The 18872-nt window shown below is 39.4% G+C and overlaps 1 protein-coding gene across 2 annotated transcripts in view; it reads right to left on the bottom strand.

Moving 5' to 3' along the window:
- Positions 1 to 15103: 15103 nt before the first annotated feature.
- Positions 15104 to 18872, bottom strand: part of EPC2 (enhancer of polycomb homolog 2) — an 85946-nt gene continuing 82177 nt past the window's right edge. For both annotated transcript variants that reach the window (XM_007061786.4, XM_037912055.2), the window contains 2 exons: positions 18037 to 18370; positions 15104 to 16377 (listed from right to left, as the gene is read on the bottom strand). In XM_007061786.4, the coding sequence (XP_007061848.1) occupies positions 16305 to 16377; positions 18037 to 18370 (407 nt within the window). In that variant the 3' untranslated portion in view covers positions 15104 to 16304. The remainder of the gene's footprint in view (positions 16378 to 18036; positions 18371 to 18872) is intronic.

Below are 18872 nucleotides of genomic sequence, written 5' to 3'. Positions count from 1 at the left end.
GGCCCTGCCCTAGCAAAGCATGTAGTCCCACTCTGACATCAATGGGATTGCGCCTATGAGTGAAATTAAGCATATTGTAAAACCTCAGTGTTACGAACACCAGAGTTACAAACTGACATGGGCGGTGCATTGCATAGGCTAGGGAATGCTGTGCCTCCCCAAAGACCCCAGCATGGCCCTGCCCATGCTCCTGCCTGAAGCCCTCTCCTGCTTGCCCTTCCCCCTTGGCCCCAACCCAGGCAGGCTGCTCCGCTTCAGGGAAGCATGCTGGGGCTGAGGCCAGGGCAGCCGGGACTTGAGGTGGCTGGAGCTGCACAGCACTGGAGGGCCCCCGGGTGTGGGGGACCGTGCCACCTGGCACTGGGGAGGGGGCTGGAGTTGCTGGGGCTGCCCCCCCTGTGCTTGAGGGCAATGGGGGTGCTGTGGGGGGCCCTGCACCCCCTTCCAGTCTGCACTTGGAGTCTGGGGGGCTGTGTGCTGCCCACCCACCCTGCACTCAGGGGAGGCCATGCATCACCCACCTGCTCAGCAGTTTGAGGTGTGTGGGGGGGACTGGTGGCCACAGTGGGGGGGGGCCCTCTGGCAAGGGAAGGGGTCGGATCCACAGCTGAGGGCGGGGCTGACCGGGGACTAGTCTCCCTCAACCAGTGGTTCACCCGCTGCCTATGCAAACTGACCTGTTAACCACACACCTCATTTGGAACCAGAAGTATGCACTCCGGCAACAGCAGAGCCAAGAAAGCAAATACTGTACAGTATTGTGTTCAATGTAAACTACTAAAACGATAAAGGGAAAGTTTAAAAAAAAAGATTTGACAAGGTAAGGAGATTGTCTCTGTGCTTGTTTCATTCTAGTTGGCAGCCGGTATCAAGTGGAGTGCCCCCAGGGTCGGTCCTCAGTCCAGTTTTGTTCAATATCTTCATAAATGATCTGGCGGATGGTGTGGATTGCACCCTCAGCAAGTTTGCAGATGACACTAAACTGGGAGGAGAGGTAGATATGCTGGAGGGTAGGGATAGGATACAGAGGGACCTAGACAAATTAGAGGATTGGGCCAAAAGAAATCTGATGAGGTTCAACAGTGACAAGTGCAGAGTCCTGCACTTAGGACGGAAGAATCCCATGCACTGCTACAGACTAGGGCCCGAATGGCTCGGCAGCAGTTCTGCAGAAAAGGACCTAGGGGTTACAGTGGACGAGAAACTGGATATGAGTCAACAGTGTGCTCTTGTTGCCAAGAAGACCAATGGCATTTTGGGATGTATAAGTAGGGGCATTGCCAGCAGATCGAGGGACGTGATCGTTCCCCTCTATTTGACATTGGTGAGGCCTCATCTGGAGTACTGTGTCCAGTTTTGGGCCCCACACTACAAGAAGGATGTGGAAAAATTAGAAAACGTCCAGCGGAGGGCAACAAAAATGATTAGGGGACTGGAACACATGACTTATGAGGAGAGGCTGAGGGAACTGGGATTGTTTAGTCTGCGGAAGAAAAGAATGAGGATGAGGTGATAGCTGCTTTCAACTACCCGAAAGGGGGTTCCAAAGAGGATGAATCTAGTCTGTTCTCAGTGGTAGCAGATGACAGAACGAGGAGTAATGGTCTCAAGTTGCAGTGGGGGAGGTTTAGGTTGGATATTAGGAAAAACTTTTTCACTAGGAGGGTGGTGAAACACTGGAATGCGTTACCTAGGGAGGTGGTGGAATCTCCTTCCTTAGAAGTTTTTAAGGTCAGGCTTGACAAACCCCTGGCTGGGATGATTTAGTTAGTGATTGGTCCTGCTTTGAGCAGGGGGTTGGACTAGATGACCTCCTGAGGTCTCTTCCAACCGTGATATTCTAGGATTTTGTGATTTAAATTACGATGGTTAAAAGCAGTATTTTTCTTCTGCATAGTAAATTTTTAAAGTTGTATTAAGTCAAGGTTCAGTTGTAAACTTTTGAAAGAACAACCTTCATGTTTTGTTCAGAATTACAAACATTTCAATTATGAACAATCTCCACTCCCAAGATGTTCATAACTCTCAGGGTCCACTGTACGTGTAAGTAGTTCAGAACTGGGGGCTATGAGTCCTAGTCCTGCAATTTGTTCCATGGAGGAAGACCCCGACCCATGTGGTTTAATGAGGCTGCCTGCAGGCATAGAGGGCTAGCCCTGAATAACATGTTACAGAACTGGTCTATGTCAGGTCAGCTTGGTTTTTACATTCATTTCCCTTCCCCCATGGCCCCCTTTCTTTGTCTTTACATGTTACGGTGACTAAAATTAAAGTACAAAACATTTATCCAAGCCCTTTGGTGGCCACAGGAAAATAAATACAAACAATGTTCCCTTCCATTCTCACAGAGAAGTGCTGCTAGCTGTTCCCAAAAGCACTTCATATGAGGGGATGTGAGGCCAATTTTTCTCTCTTTAGTGCATTTCAGAAAGAGTTTTAGTTGAAACAGCCTGGACCCTGCAAGGGCACTGTATCTTAGCAAAAACACTTTCTGTGGTCAAGTACCATGAGCTTGGGCTTCTGCATTAACTATTTAGCAGAAGACTGGATAATGTGCACATGTAAAGGGTAGGGCTTCGCTCATTCCATAGTCTCCATTCCCGTATAGAGTATGGCTTTCACTCTAGCTGATAACTTTTTATTTTTATTTCTTTGCTGACATTATGGTCTTTTCTGTTTACAGTGTCTTAATGCCACTTGGTGTATTATTGTGACAGACTGTATCCCGCTGTTTACCCTGTTTCAAGGCTATGATAAATTTTGTACAAAGTATGCCTTGTGAGGTATCATTAGAAAACTCATAATTTGCTGATTATTGCCCTGGTAAAATGTGTATGGCAACATTGTATGTAAGGTTATAAAATTCTACCGTATGAGATTGCTGAAACATACGCCAAATTTAGAAAAGCGGGCAGAAACCTGTTCCTCAGAGACAAAAGGCAAACTAGCATTTCAGCCATGTGTTAACAAATGGACTGTCCCTGGTTTAAGTGGCCATTTTTGGGCAGGAAAAAAGGCTTGAGTGAGAAATGTACATCTTCACAAGGAAAATAGGTGCAAGTTCCCATCCCATGAACTTTGTCACCTGCATCCCAGCTGGAGCTGATTCTCGAAGAAGAGAATTGCTATAAGAAAGGGGGCAAACTCCCTAGATTACTTCCCCCTTCATTTCTACTCACAGCATCAACAACAGTTGAAGGACAAAGGAAGCCTCACTGAACTAGGGCGAGATCTTGGCTGAAAGAATCAGCCCGTAAGACTTCTAGAACATGTGGTGAGAGAGATCCTTTTGCTTTAAAAGTTCACTTAGCTTGTTAAGTTAGGTAGTAGTTTGTGTTTTATCTTTTATTTCTTTGTAACCAATTCTGACTTTTATGCCTTATTACTTGTAATCACCTAAAATCTATCTTTCTGTAGTTAATAAAATTTGATGTGTTTGGGAAACTTCATTTAGGATAACAAGATTTGTGTACATCATTTCATGAATAGAAAATGATAGACTTTATATGAGCTTGTGTTGTCCGGGGGGGCTGGGCAGTACAAGACACACATTTCTGTGGGAAAGTCTGGGACCAGGAGTTCACTGGTGTTGCCCATAGTGTAATTCATGAGTGGCTGGACATAGCACTCAGCTGGGATGATTTACATGCTGGAGGCTGTGTGGGCAGACCAGGAGTGGTTGGTTTCACAGCGAAGCAGTGTAAAAAGCACCCCTAGGTTGGGGAATTGAAGGGCCACAGCTGTCCATCAGTCTGGATTGTACTCTGGGTGATGTCACAATTCTATATCTGGCTCCGGTACATGCTTCCAGAGATTCATTTTGGGGCCAAGCCCAAAGTACTTTATCTGAGAATGTAACAAGCACCTGAAAGGGGAGAGAAGAATTGGAATATAAATTGGAATTCAGCTTTTCCTTGAAATATGCACCGCTCATTCCAATTTCACCAGAGCATGCCTGACAATTCCCCAGTCCAGGAGCTTGTGTACACTGAGCAGGTGAGTGGTGCTTTAAAACATTTTGGTAATTAATAGCTTTTTTAACAACACCGTGCACCTAGGGCAGAGACAGACATTTAGCCAAGATCAGTTGGATCATTTCAGGTATTTCTACATTCAATAAAATAATAATTCTGTGCTGTTTTTATACTTTGTTATTTCATTTATTTACTTTTTATTTTTGCATGTTAACAACAGTTACTAACAAACCATAAAACAGATTTATGCTGAAATGGGTAATCGTTTGTGTTGGGCTAACTTCCCCAAGTGCCAATGATTTACTACAGTTTTTCTCAACAAAGGTTCGTATTATAGTGGCATTTATTTATCTATTGAGAATACTTCTACATAGTTAACTGGCACTGGGAAAAATATTATTTGCATGGATATTCACGCCAATGCAGTACATGAATAGTGCAATATATGATTTTAGGTGTGTGGTTTTCACTTTATTGTTCTAATACTATTTTTCAACAGTTATTTTTCAAAATCAAATGAAAATATAATCAGAGGATAAAATACTAACAAATACATATTTCATGTGCCTAAATTTACCAAAATTATACATTTTTGATAAATTTAGTGAAGTGTTTCTCATCTCACTGTAGCCAGCAGGAGTTTGGTGAATTAAGAACCACTTAATTTTTAAAAATCTCCCATATTTCACTTAGAAACCAGACAACATGCTAACATAAGCCCTGATTCTGTAAACCCTTAATTTACTACCATAAGTAGTACCACTGACTTAGGTAGTAGTAAAGTTAAGTGCATCTCTAAGTGTTTGCAGGATCAGAGCCATGATTAGCACAGCTTCATGTTTAGTTACTCTTCCAAGGCCCAATCCTGTGAGGTGAGCTGCACCCTCAACTTTCTCTTATTTCACTGGGACTGGAGGATGCTCAGCTTTTCTCAGGATGGTGTTTGAAAGCAGAACAATGGCTTGTTTCAAAAGAGAAACATACAATAAACCAAATTATTAGAGGTGGGGATAAAGTCAGAGTTTGTATTAAATTATTAATTAACATTAATAAACATTCTCTTAAGACATCTTTATGGGCTAGATGTTAGATAAAGAACACGCATTTTGAAAATTCCTACCCATTTTGTATGCTTCCTTCAGAGTTAAGGCAGAAGCTCTGTCCCTAACTCACTCCATTGTTCCTGCTCCCTATAAAGTTGCTCACTAACAGAGGCTCCCAAGAAATGGGAGAGCTGCCATAGCCTGTGATCTGCAATAGTTGTACACAGTAGAGTGAGTTAATGACACAATTTTAGCCATTACTCCTAATTTCCTGGATTATATCAGTTTAAACTAGGCAGCAGTTATGTTAACGTAATGCCAGTCCTGGGAGCAATACTGATTTTTAGGGATAAACTGCTTACTCCCCAGCCTCCCTTGCAGACTCCATAAAGCTGCCTTTCCACGGAGGCGGGCTGCATGCTGCTCTTTCTGAAGCCTGAGAACATTGTTGGATGTGTTTATTATTTACAGAACACCATAAGCATATGTGGCATTTAACAAAGAAAAAAGCCCTTGCCCTGAGGCACCTACAGTCTAAAGTTAGCATTAGACACACAGTGAACAAAATGTGCTCCATCTCCCAGGGCAGAGCACATACAATCCTAGGTCCTGCAAGTTAACAACAAGAAACCAGGCCTGGATCTTGAACTCTAAACTTACCATACTAGATCAAAACAGTGGCCCTTTTACTCTAGTATCTTGCCTGTGCTTTCAGAGGAACATGTGAGTTAACATAGCAGTAAGTAGTTGTGAAATAACCTGCTCACAGGAAAAATTTCTGCCTAACCACATAAGGTGTTGCTGCGTTGTTTACTTTTTTGTTTCTGAAAGAAGCGTGATAGAGATAAATTCTAACCTATATCCGAATCACAGGGCATTTTGATTTGGCTAATACAAAATACTTTAGTTATGTTTAAAACTGTAATCCCAAGGCATAGAGCTGTGCAAGAACCAGAACCTCTGTTTGGCAGGACATGCCAATGATTTTTACACTTGTTTTTGCTCCAAATTGGAATACAACCAAAAACATTCAAAATTTCCTGAAAAACAAAATTTGCGCGCACGCACACACACACACACGTGCACAGAGTAAAAGGTTCAGTTTGGGTCCGCTGAAACATCCCACTTCAATAAAACTGAAATATTTACTTCAAATTTTGACTTTACTATATTATAGTATATAAAATAAAAAATGGAAAGTTTCAAAACAAAAAAAATAAAAATATTCTGTTCCCAAATGCTTCACTTCAATTTTTTAAATAACAAAATGTCATTGAAATCTGTAAAAAGTCAAAGTTTAGATTTCAACAAAATGGAATTTTCCAATGGAAAAATGTTCAGAGGGAAAAATTTTTGACCAGTTCTACTAAGAAGCATGTTAAGAAAAGCTACTTTTGGCCGTGATTCAGAAAGAAAAAAAAGCAAGCCTGTGCTTAACTTCAAGTTTGAGTAACCCATAAGCAAAGCACTTAACTATGTGCATAAGTCATATTGAATTCAATGGGATTACCCATGTCTTTAAAATCAAGCATGGCCATATGAGTTTTGGTTATGTTTCATCGGCAAATGTGATTGTGCTTATTAAACACAATTGAGTTAGTTTAATTTTACTACTATTAATCATCATTTTAGGATAAAAGTACAAATTTAAGTAATTTCATAAGCATCCCTAATACAATTTTCTTTTATAGAAGATTTAGAACAGTGGCTCTCAACATTTCCAGACTACTGTACCTCTTTCAGCAGTCTGATTTTTCTTGCATACCCCCAAGTTTCACCTCACTTAAAAACTACCTGCTTACAAAATCAGACATAAAAATACAAGTGTTGCAGCACACTATTACTGAAAACTTGCTTTTTCCCATTTCCCCCATATAATTATAAAATAAGTAAATTGGAATATAAATATTGTACTTACATTTCAGTGTATATTATATAGTGCATATAAATGTCATTATATGAAATTATAGTGTGTACCGACGTTGCTAGTGCTTTTTATGTAGCCTGTTGCAAAACTAGGCAAATATCTAGAAAAGCTGATATATCCCCTGGAAGACATCTGTGTAATCCTGGGCTACATGTACCCCTTGTTGAGAACCACTGACCTGGGAGGTACATAAGAAGGCTGCCTCCTTTAATTTTCTTTCTAAACTATACCAAACATTTTCAATGATTATGCAAAATCCTCTGAGTTTTACTGTGTGGCCAAGTAACACTCTTGTTGCTTTTAAAAAGCAAAGCAAAATTCTTTCGGAGTAACGTCTACAAAGAGTGAAATACCACTGCAGGTTTATGGTGCCATCTTCTGGTGTCATTTACAAAGCTGTCTCACCTAGTCACATATTAGTCATGCAAGTGTGTGGGATGATGTGTGTTTAAAAGGCACTTTACGCTGACAGCAACTTTTTCAGTGAAAAGACTGTGAATTCAGGAATATTCATTCTATTATGGATAATGATGGTGGGAATCAAGCACTAGTGCTTGTGACTTTAAGTATTTATCCACAGTTACTGTTTTTATTTATCCAAAGTATTTATCCAAACTGTTACTGGGGAAAGAAGAGGGAAAGAGAGAGAGAGAGAGAGAGAGACAGAGACACACTCTGTAGTCCAGTGGCTAGGGAACCTACATGGAAAACCCTGAGTCCACTCCCCCTGCTCTAACCCCTCTCTTGTTACTTATCCTGCTTGGTTACATGGTTTTAACCATAGTTTCAGTATACAGATGCAACTTTTTAATTAACATCTTAAACCCAAATTAACCTTCATCCCAAAGCTACTATTTACATGTATACCATCATTGGTTCACATGAGAAATGTTGAGTCATTAAGTGCATTTACTGGGTGCCGTATAAATAATAATTTGATATGCTAAAGATTGATAATTTGATATGCTAAAGAAAAGAATGCCATCTCCTATTATTTTGTATGGTATCCCTGCTTGTGTCCGTGTCCTACATTTTAAAGACTAGTTGGGTCGTAACAGCTTGTCAGCTATATTGCCAGATCTGCTGCATGTGTTTCCTTTCCCACTTAGACACAAATTTGTTTTACTGTTAATTGCTATCTAGGAAAGAAGGAAAAGGAAGGAGCAGGCTTGCTTTTATTCATGAGGGCTTGTGAAATAGGAAGAGATGTATTTTCCTTCATAACTTTGAGATTGGAGCTAAGGATATCTCCAAACAATCTTGGGCCTATGAATGGAAGAAGCAGAAGTCTACATTTTGAAGACATGCCTCCCCTCCAGGGCTGAACCCAGAGAGCTGGAGATATGGCTGCTCTGGATAAATAGAATCTGAAGTCTTCTGTAGTTATTGGAATGTTTCCTTGGTCAAAGATCCTACTTACAGCACCTTCCACCCCGGGGCTGAGTTCTTCTGAATAATACTGGAATCTAGGAGGCCAGATGGTTTTGAATGGGAGGCCACTGGTTAGACCACGTTGGAGTAGGCACGTCACAACTCTGGGAAGGCAGCATCTAGTTGGCAGATATTTCCAGCAAACTGAGAGCCATGTCAGGAAGTCATCTTGGAGACTGAGATAGGAGACACTCCTGATGTTCTCTAACCAACCATATCACAGATGGCAGGGGAAGGGGCAACCAGAGTAGAAGGGCTCAGAGTCAGAGTCCTCTTCGCCTTCCAAAGTGTCCATAGGCAAGGGCAGAGCAGGAGGAAGTCTGCAAGGAAGATGGTCTTCTCTCCTGCAAAGGAAGGAAGGAACAAACCAAAACAAAAAAAGGATTGAGGAAGTGGGCACTGGTTAAATTTTTTGGGTTGGCAGGAAGAGAAAATGTCTACACCAGGAGAAAGACGTAAGGTTGCATAGCCTGGTCCAACTGAGGTGGGGGAGGGGGCCCAAAGAAAGAATGGAAATCTCTTAACTGTTTCAGCTTGCAATCAGTCCAGGAGAATCTCTTGTCTGGCTCCACTGATCAAGGGTCTATTCCTGGCCTTTCTGCACAGCTTTGCAGGGACATGCAGTGTGATCACCTTTCAACCCAGAAGTACTTCCACTGCCAGCTGGCTGTTGAAGGCACTCAGTGTAAACAGGACCCACATCAGGTAGCTGAAGTGGGTTGAATCAGGAGAGGAAGAGCGTCTTCCTGGTTTCTTCTGCTGCTGCTCCATAAAAACTTAGTGACCATCTGAAGCAAAGGAAAATGGTTTCAAGGAAGCAGGAGAATCTGGGTAGCAATGTCTGGGAAGGGTTATGAGAAAGGTTTGGCACCCAGGCTTTCTTGATATGCATTGGCTCCTTTTCCAAAAAAAAAAGGGAATTTCCACTGTTTGCACTGGCTTCCCAACCCTGGAATATTGAAGTCAAATGCCCACTTAGCTAGTAAATTTCTAGTTTAGTTTATATTATTAAACAGTTGGGATTCTGAAATTTCTGTTCTAAAAACAGCAATATTAGGACAATTGTCTTCATGACCTATTATTAAACTGATTATACTGGGATTCTGATTTGTTAGGTTTTGTTCATGAATCAGCATTTGGTTTGTGGTAGCTATAATCTGTTTCTCACAATGGGATACTTATCCACTGTGAAACTAAAGATCAGGAGGAAAGTCATGACCAATGCACTTTATTTATGCATGTGAGAGAAGTTCACAATACATCTCAACCTTATGCAAACATCCGACAGAACAGGTCAGGATCCCATGTTTGTTTTCACTGTTATTGTCTGTCGGTTTTGATCTAATTTTATTTATTTATTTTTAATTCTCAAATATAAAGTGGAGGATGCAAAACAGAATCTTTGAAACACTACAAAAGTAGGAACAATGGGTGGAACATCGCCCTCAGTTGAACAGATGCAGCTCCAGTTAAACTAGCATGTAACTGAGGGTGGAATTTAGCCCATTATGTTTAGGTGGTATTCCTCAAACTCCCAGACACTACAGTTGACATTTTTTGCTGATGTGCTCCTTGACCACCTCTCCCTCCCGTCAGAACGAACACACGACTGATTTAGTACAAGTCAATATTTATAATTTAATTGCTTGCCCCACTATTAGACTCAATTATTTGAGAAATCTCATAACACAGTTTGCAGGGTCAATTTCTGATCACCTTGAACCCAATTTTCAAAAATCAGTATTTGGTGCAATTTTTAGGGAATGTAATTTTGTTGTGGTGCACAGGTAGTAATTTGAAAGAAATTAACATTAAAATGTATCAAACTAATATGTCAAGCAATCACTCAGTCCTACAGTACTTAACATACATGGATGAATCTTTAGATTGTGTTCAAAACCCAAAGGAAAAAACTGAAGTTGAATTACACTTGAACTATTTTTTGTTGCCAGACCACATCTTCCTTAATAATTAATAACCATTAAAGCACAAAACAGTTTAAATTATGCTGAGGATAAGTCTATGTTCACAATAAAAGTCAGAGGTAAGACAGATATTGTATCATTAACACACACCAGATTGCCATCACAGAAATATAACCCACTCGTTGGTAATCCCTGCTCCATTCAGGCATAAAGAGACATTAAGAATAGTTTCTTACTAGAGTTCTGATTTTTTTGTAGATTCATGCCGGAATTCAGGATTATTTGTCACTTCTTTTCTTTTTCTAATACTATTTAAAAGGCAATGAAATTGATGAAAATTAACCCGAGACCCCCTAAGATTCCTCAATATGGTTTTAAACAATTAATATGCATACTACATATTGATTATGAATGGAGCAATCAATTTCATAATTCTTGGATAGTTTGTTGGCTGCATGTGCTCATACTGGAAGATACTATAGTATTTAGACATATATTTAAAAAGTAATATGCCTACCTGCTGTACAGTTATCTACATGGTCAATTAGCTGAATACTAATTAAACTGACATCCAGAGGACAGTAGACATTTTCTGGTTACTTTACAATGGACAAAGTGGCTATTAACTCCATTAGTTCCACTGCATGCTTTTAAAAAGTTACGTTGTTCCTGAAAAATCTAGAAGCATGTCAAAATATGACTTTAACCTTGTCTGTACTTTGTCAAGTACAGTAGTAGATATTTGGCCTCTGGGTCAAGTTAAACACCCATGATACCATGGAAATGGTTCTCTCAAATGTCTGAACAAAGGCACAAGGATGAGGACTTTCAGTAAAATTGACAGCAGTTCCATATGGGACTGGAAGATACTGAATGCTGTTTGGCATTTAATGCCACAGCAATTTATGAGCAGTCAGTGAACAGGCTTTTTTTGGTAGGCTTCTCTTTCACTGTTGGGTGCTAAACCAAGATAAATGTATTTGTGGGACAGTTCTAAGAAGTGAACTGTCAGGAGGTTACCAGTGGAGTTCCTCAAGGATCGGTTTTGGGACCAATCTTATTTAATCTTTTTATTACTGACCTTGGCACAAAAAGTGGGAGTGTGCTAATAAAGTTTGCGGATGATACAAAGCTGGGAGGTATTGCCAATTTAGAGAAGCACAGGGATATCCTACAGGAGGATCTGGATGACCTTGTAAACTGGAGTAATAGTAATAGGATGAAATTTAATAGTGAGAAGTGTAAGGTCATGCATTTAGGGATTAATAACAAGAATTTTAGTTATAAGCTAGGGACGCATCAATTAGAAGTAACGGAGGAGGAAAGGGACCTTGGAGTATTGGTTGATCATAGGATGACTATGAGCTGCCAATGTGATATGACCGTGAAAAAAGCTAATGCGGTCTTGGGATGCATCAGGAGAGGTATTTCCAGTAGGGATAAGGAGGTTTTAGTACTGTTATACAAGGCACTGGTGAGACCTCACCTGGAATACTGTGTGCAGTTCTGGTCTCCCATGTTTAAGAAGGATGAATTCAAACTGGAACAGGTACAGAGAAGGGCTACTAGGATGATCCGAGGAATGGAAAACTTGTCTTATGAAAGGAGACTCAAGGAGCTTGGCTTGTTTAGCCTAACTAAAAGAAGGTTGAGGGGAGATATGATTGCTCTCTATAAATATATCAGAGGGATAAATACCGGAGAGGGAGAGGAATTATTTAAGCTCGGTACCAATGTGGACACAAGAACAAATGGATATAAACTGGCCATCGGGAAGTTTAGACTAGAAATTAGACGAAGGTTTCTAACCATCAGAGGAGTGAAGTTTTGGAATAGCCTTCCAAGAGAAGCAGGGGGGGCAAAAGATCTATCTGGCTTTAAGATTAAACTCGGTAAGTTTATGGAGGAGATGGTATGATGGGATAACATGGTTTTGATAATTAAATATTCATGGTAAATAGGCCCAATGGCCTGTGATGGGATATTAGATGGGGTGGGATCCGAGTTACCCAGGAAAGAATTTTCTGTAGTATCTGGCTGATGAATCTTGCCCATATGCTCAGGGTTTAGCTGATCACCATATTTGGGGTCAGGAAGGAATTTTCCTCCAGGGCAGATTGGAAGAAGCCCTGGAGGTTTTTCGCCTTCCTCTGTAGCATGGGGCACGGGTCCCTTGATGGAGGATTCTCTGCTCCTTGAAGTCTTTAAACTACGATTTGAGGACTTCAATAGCACAGATATAGGTGTGAGGTTTTTTGCAGGAGTGGTAGGTGAAATTCTGTGGCCTGCGTTGTGCAGGAGGTCAGACTAGATGATCATAATGGTCCCCTCTGACCTAAATATCTATGAATCTATAAGTGTACGGCTGACCTCACAGCAAACTGAAAGAAAATTTCATTTTTAACAAAGCTCAGGCTATAGCCCTTATAAGCCCTAATAGACTGTATAGCAAGAGTGACATCTGAGTCAGACAGTTAAAATAAACTAATTATTCACTGCAAACTGTTAACAAAAATAGTGTGATCAATTCTATTTTACAGTAAAAATACATTACATTACTGCTAATCCTTTACATGGAACACACTCTGAAGTGTGTAATATTGCCCAGGCATGCTTATCAAATAGCCTTTGGAGAATATAAAGATGCCCTCTTCACCACCACCACATTTGGTCATAATGCATTCTAGTTAAAGCTCCAGCCAGAGGTTTTTCAAGTAACTAAAGACCAACTCTTCTCCAGAAAGCCACAAAAGGTGACTGCTAGGTGACCAACACATTCTCAGTCTAATTTACCATGAAAATAGTCTAAATTAGTCATTAAAATAGTTTGAAATATATCTTAGTTGCAATCAGCTAAATACAATACTTTCAAGCTTCAGCAGGTTGGCGTTCGTGTACTCACAATGCCCTGACATTTTTATGAACAAAAGAAGGCCTCTTGGGCTATCTTTCTAGACTAGACGTAGAAGTAGAAATGATAGAATTCTCTGTTAGCTATGTACAAAACAGAAGACAAATGGTTCTGCAATACGCTTTCTAATAATCTGACCAATAACTCAAGTGAGAAGTTTAGCATTTGTACTTCAGACCACACAACCTGTCTAGCTATTTACAAAAGTAACTAGTTCTACACAAAATCCAAAAAGAATTGTCAAAGGGTATGTGTATGTAAAGAACAATTTATCAATCATGCAAGGCACTGTGGCAGATCTGGGCTGAATATCCCATGCATTGTCTACCCAAATCCCACACTCATCCTTTACCCATTACCATCTCCAGTGGTACAGGGCTTCCAAGGTCTGTGGAGAAATATGCAGGAAATGCTCCTTGAAACACCCCCCCCCCCCAACCTCACCTTTCTCTTCTTATGGCCCTTATAACTTTTTTAAGGAGAAAAATGGTACTAGTTATCAGTAACAATAGGGAATACTTCTGGACCGCCTACAGCATCTCAGGCTGCTGGGTAGCTCTCTGATAGATAAGAGCTGGAAAATACTTCAAAACAATATCTACTGAATTACCGGTAACAGAATAAAACAGCTAATGGGAGGGAAAAGTGTCTTTGAAGAAGACAAACAATATATCTTTCTGAAACAGCTAAAAAAAAGGCACAAATTGATATCTTGGCACACAGGAAGAACAACAACATATAGAGCTTGAAGGAGAAAGCACTATTTACTCTTTTTTGTCTGTTTCTGTGCAAAACCTGCAATATGAACTGAAGAACTAATTAAAACCAACCCCCAGAGCAAGTCAGAAGTCTAAGTTCTCATTTTACCACTTGCTCTACAATACACTTCAGTTTCAGTGAGATAGTTATAAAACATACATGAACTCAGAATAAACCAGATTTAATTGCAGGGTTTAACTGTGGATGTTACCCACTCACTCACCTGATGGAGTAGTAAATTGTAGTAAATTTCTAGTAAAATGGTTTTACACAAGTAGGTCTTGTATGAAGCAACTCTTGCAACGCATTAGATGGGAATTATTTCTGTGATTTCTAATATACTCAAGTCTATCTAAGGTACGTACAGCAGAACCCGAGAGTTGCAAACACCTCGGGAATGGAGGTTGTTTGTAACTCTGAACAAAATGTTATGGTTGTCTTTTCAAAAATTTATAACTGAACATTGACTTAATATAGCTTTGAAACTTTACGATGCAGAAGAAAAATAAGGCTTTTAACATCTTAATTTAAATGAAACAAGCACAGAAACAGTTTCCTTATCTTGTCAAATCTCTCTCTCAAACTTACCTTTTATTTTTTTAGTAATTTATGTTTAACACAGTATTGCTCTTTTTTTGGGTCTCTGCTGCCTGATTGTATACTTCTGGTTCCAAATGAGGTATGTGGTTGACTGGGCAGTTTGTAACTCTGATGTTTGTAATTCTGAGGCTCTACTGTATATGGTTCCCATTACTCCAACATTAGAGCACTTCACAATGTTTACTTTAATTCTCCTACTATTACCACCTCTGTTAGATAGTGAAGTGCTGTTATCCCCATTTTACAGATGGAGAACTGAGACACAAAAAATAAGTGACTTGCCCAAGGTCACACACTAAGTTCTGTGGTGGAAACCCAATGGACTGAACCTGGGTCTCTCAAGTTCCAACCACTGGTCTACTGTTTCTCTCCTGTTATACTACAAATACATTAAAGGCAGGAAACAATCACTTTCTCATAGAAGTGGCAGTTTTAGTGAATATACTTGGATTAAAAACATCTCAGAAGACTACCAGTACCACCTTAACATACATATTGTTTTCACATTGTGAAATAAACACATATGCAACATGTCCATGTTTTGATATGTATTTTTATTTCCCTGCAGTTTTCACTTATCAAGAACAAGTAACAGGGAAAGTTGTCTGAACTAGTGCATAAACAAACATTCTGAAACACCACTACACGTATCTAATTTACAAGAACCATATAAAAAAAGTCACTAAAACACTACACTACGAAGGTGTCCAACGCTTACAGTCAGACTTTTTCCAACCCGTTACTTGCCTTGTAGCCACAGGAAAACTCTCCAAAATTGAAAAGACAATCTTGCCACAACCCTCCCCCCTCCCACCACCTGGGATGGCTCGATATCTAGACATCCAATAATTATTGCAATGATATATAATGCAATACATACCTGGTAAAATATCCTTTACGTGGTGTGTTACAGTTTTAAAGCCAGTTAAAATATGCAGTCTTCAGATAAAATGTAATCAGTTGAAAATTTTTCATATCTGCACAGTTTAATGTGTGCTAGAGGCATAATTTTTCCTAGTCAGTTTTTTCTGTGTAATTATCTTTTATAAACTGGTATTATAAATAGAAATATACATTCAAAATATATGGAAAAGTGAGTTACTACATTAAATTTGCATGTATCGATCCATCCCTTTCCCCTGCACAGTAATAGAAAATACTATTTTGCCTTGAACTTCATATTTGACAGTGAAATGCCACTAAAGTATTTACCAAAAAGTCCATCTAATCAAATTGTGAAACAAAATGAACCAAGTGAAAACTTTACATTTCCTTTAGAAAAAAATTACAAGAATTTCATTTCCTAGCTATGAATCTTTTAACTTTTTTTTTTTAGACACAAAGTTGGATTTATTTGTACAAGATACAAAATGTAAACATGGCAAAATAAATAGTTAAAACAAGTGATGCAGGATCTCATTTCATGCTCATGATCCCATTAAAGAATTATTTTTTAAATCCATTCAGTTGCAAATTCAAGTGCAAAAGCATGATGATGAATATCTACTATTCAAGTAACAGAAATAATATTGATGATACAAATAAACTATTTTACAAGGTAGTGATTTTCCCTATTTTACAAAATGTACATTATATATCGACTTAATATACGATATAATGATAGTCCATTTAGGTCCGTTTCAGTTCCCTGTGATCCACAGAGTGTTGTATTTTGCATTCAGTTGGAATATAAATGACTACACCATCAGCACAGGTTAAGCCACTGGTCTGAGGTTATGTCACTTCCATTGCTACTGTTGTCTCTGCTATGCCATTTAAACCCAGTCGTTCTGGTTCGTGGTTCTCTCTGTAATAAAATGGAATATGGAATAGTTACAAGTAGAACATTAATATTTCTATATACAATTTCACAGTATTTTTCTTGATATAAGTGTTTCTGCACAGATCTCTTATTCAGGGAATGGAAAGACCATTAAACTCAAACAAATAGGCAGGAACAGGGAAAGTTCTGCTTGAACTTGCTGCTTAAAAACCAAACGTTCGCTTTAGTCCACCAATACCATGATCCTATTCATGCGCTGCCGCATTAATAAAGTACTAACAGATAACTTTGCTGAAGCTGAAAATCCTATTGATGATTTCCTATAAGATAGTACTGAAGCTGGGGTGGGTAACCTGCGGCCCATGGGCTGCATGCAGCCCATCACGGTAAGCTGATTGCGGGCCGTCAGACATTTTGAGGATGTTGACCGTCTGCAGGCACGACCCCCTGCAGCTCCCAGTGGCCGCAGTTCGCCGTTCCCAGCCAATGGGAGCTGCGGAAAGCACAACTGTTCCGTGCATGCTGGTGCATAAATTACGGTTCTAACACAGCCCATCTTTTTTATCAGTTTAGTTAAAAAAAACTTTTCAGCACTAGCATGAAGAATTTTTAATTTTGTATCAGTCTTTATATAATGCTCTTTGGGATTTTGCACCTGTTAGAACCCTAAGGCTTGTCTAGAGTAGGAATAAAGGTGCTTTTTAAGAGTTAGCTAACAACTTGAAACAGTCCTTTGCATCTAGTGTAGCCAGAGCTGAGCGTGTAAACATTCAAAAGGGTGTTTCTAGGTTGTTGGGGGTTGTTGTTTTTATTTTTTGGTTAAAGTACCTTTCCTCTAGTCTAGACATACTTTGACTTATATCCAGTATTTATTTATTTAAAAAAAAACAAAAAACAAAAAAACCTTCACACAAAAAAATGTAGTTATGAATGAAATTGCAAAGTGAACCATAACCTGTTAGTGCCCATTCTGTATTCCTGTACTTTATAAACAATAGATATAATTAATTCATAGATTATACAGTCCAGCAAACAAGTTTAACATAAGGAAAATTTAAGCTTTTTTTAAAAGAAATTTCCAGATACTTGTTCAAGATCACCCTTCCTCCATACATAGTAATCTTTATTTACATATACTAAAACTGCAATTCTACAACTGGTACAGGGAACCAAATTATGCTCTGAGGGAATTTCATGGTGGAAGTGAGGTCAGAGTCCCAGACTGTGCTCTAAGATGCACCCATGGAGTTTGGGGAAGGGCATAAGCATAATTCCTTTTGGGGAAAGCAGGGTCTGGGAAGCCTGGAAGTGGCTAGTGCTGCATTAGATTAATCAAATCAAAATGATTACCTGAACAACTCATTTTACACAGTTACCATGTAAAAATAAAAGTATACTTATATGTGTTCAATTATAAATCTGTATTATCTTAGACCTCAATCCTGCAAAAGGATTATCTAGACACGAACTTGTATGACTGCTCAGGAGCCTACTGAAGTAAAGGATATACTGTGCAGGTGGGGATCCCTTTGTAGGGCCAAAGTCATAGATTGTGAGATCTTTGAGCAAGGGACTATGTCTTACTTAACGCTCTACTGAGCCTGGTAAATTTATGGAACTATTCATATTATAATAATAATACCGGAATTTAAGAAATTCTGTCCCAATATACTATATACACACCTTGCTATACTGCTGATGGCACTGCTGGGAGTAACCTTTGGCACTCTGTCCATACTGGCAGCAACTGTGGCAAGTTTTAAGGCTGTTGGCGATGGTGCTGAAGTCCTTGCATTGATATGTACATTGACTGGAGAAACAACACTGACATTGTTTAGATGCACTGCATTAGTCAGGCAAGAATTGTTCATGGGAAGTGTTTGAGGGCTGCTTGTGCACAAAGCTGGAATTAAGTGGTTTGTGGTGCTGTGGCCAACTGTCCTTACAAGTTGTACCGCTGAAATCCCTGGGCTGGATGATAAAGCCATGTTGGTGGAGTACAGAGTTTTAGAGGTTCCTGTTAGAAACAAAACATTTTCAGTACAAATTACACAAATAAAACACATGTAATTGTTTAGTCACAAAACAGAAGTTTAAACATAAGCTTAAGTATAAGGCTGTAATTATCAATGGGAAAAGTTACAGCTTGGGAACAAAATTACTAAAGTTTATTTGCAGTCACAACTTTTACAGTCTTTTCTGTTCAGTGAAGAGGAAAAAAAGTTTGCCTCCAAGTCCCAATTAGTGTAGACTCCTCAGAGCATTGCCCTTTCTCTTGCATAATGTGTTGAGGAATGACGTGATTTACCACAACTGGGCTGAGCCACAGTTCTCTCCTGGATCAATTCCAGCATTATGATTTACCATATATTAACTCTCTTCCTCCCCACCAGTGCACAGGTTCTATAAACCCCATTACACCATTAGCTGTTAAACAAAAAACCACCATAAAGCCCCTCTGATTTATTATCTAAGTCAAATCCCAATGAACTTTTGTCTCCTCCAGTAAGGCAATAATC

Source organism: Chelonia mydas, chromosome 11, assembly GCF_015237465.2.
Source record: "Chelonia mydas isolate rCheMyd1 chromosome 11, rCheMyd1.pri.v2, whole genome shotgun sequence".
Taxonomy (NCBI): domain Eukaryota; kingdom Metazoa; phylum Chordata; order Testudines; family Cheloniidae; genus Chelonia; species Chelonia mydas.
Note: the sequence above shows the minus strand (reverse complement) of the source record. Positions and strands in the feature narration are given on the sequence as shown.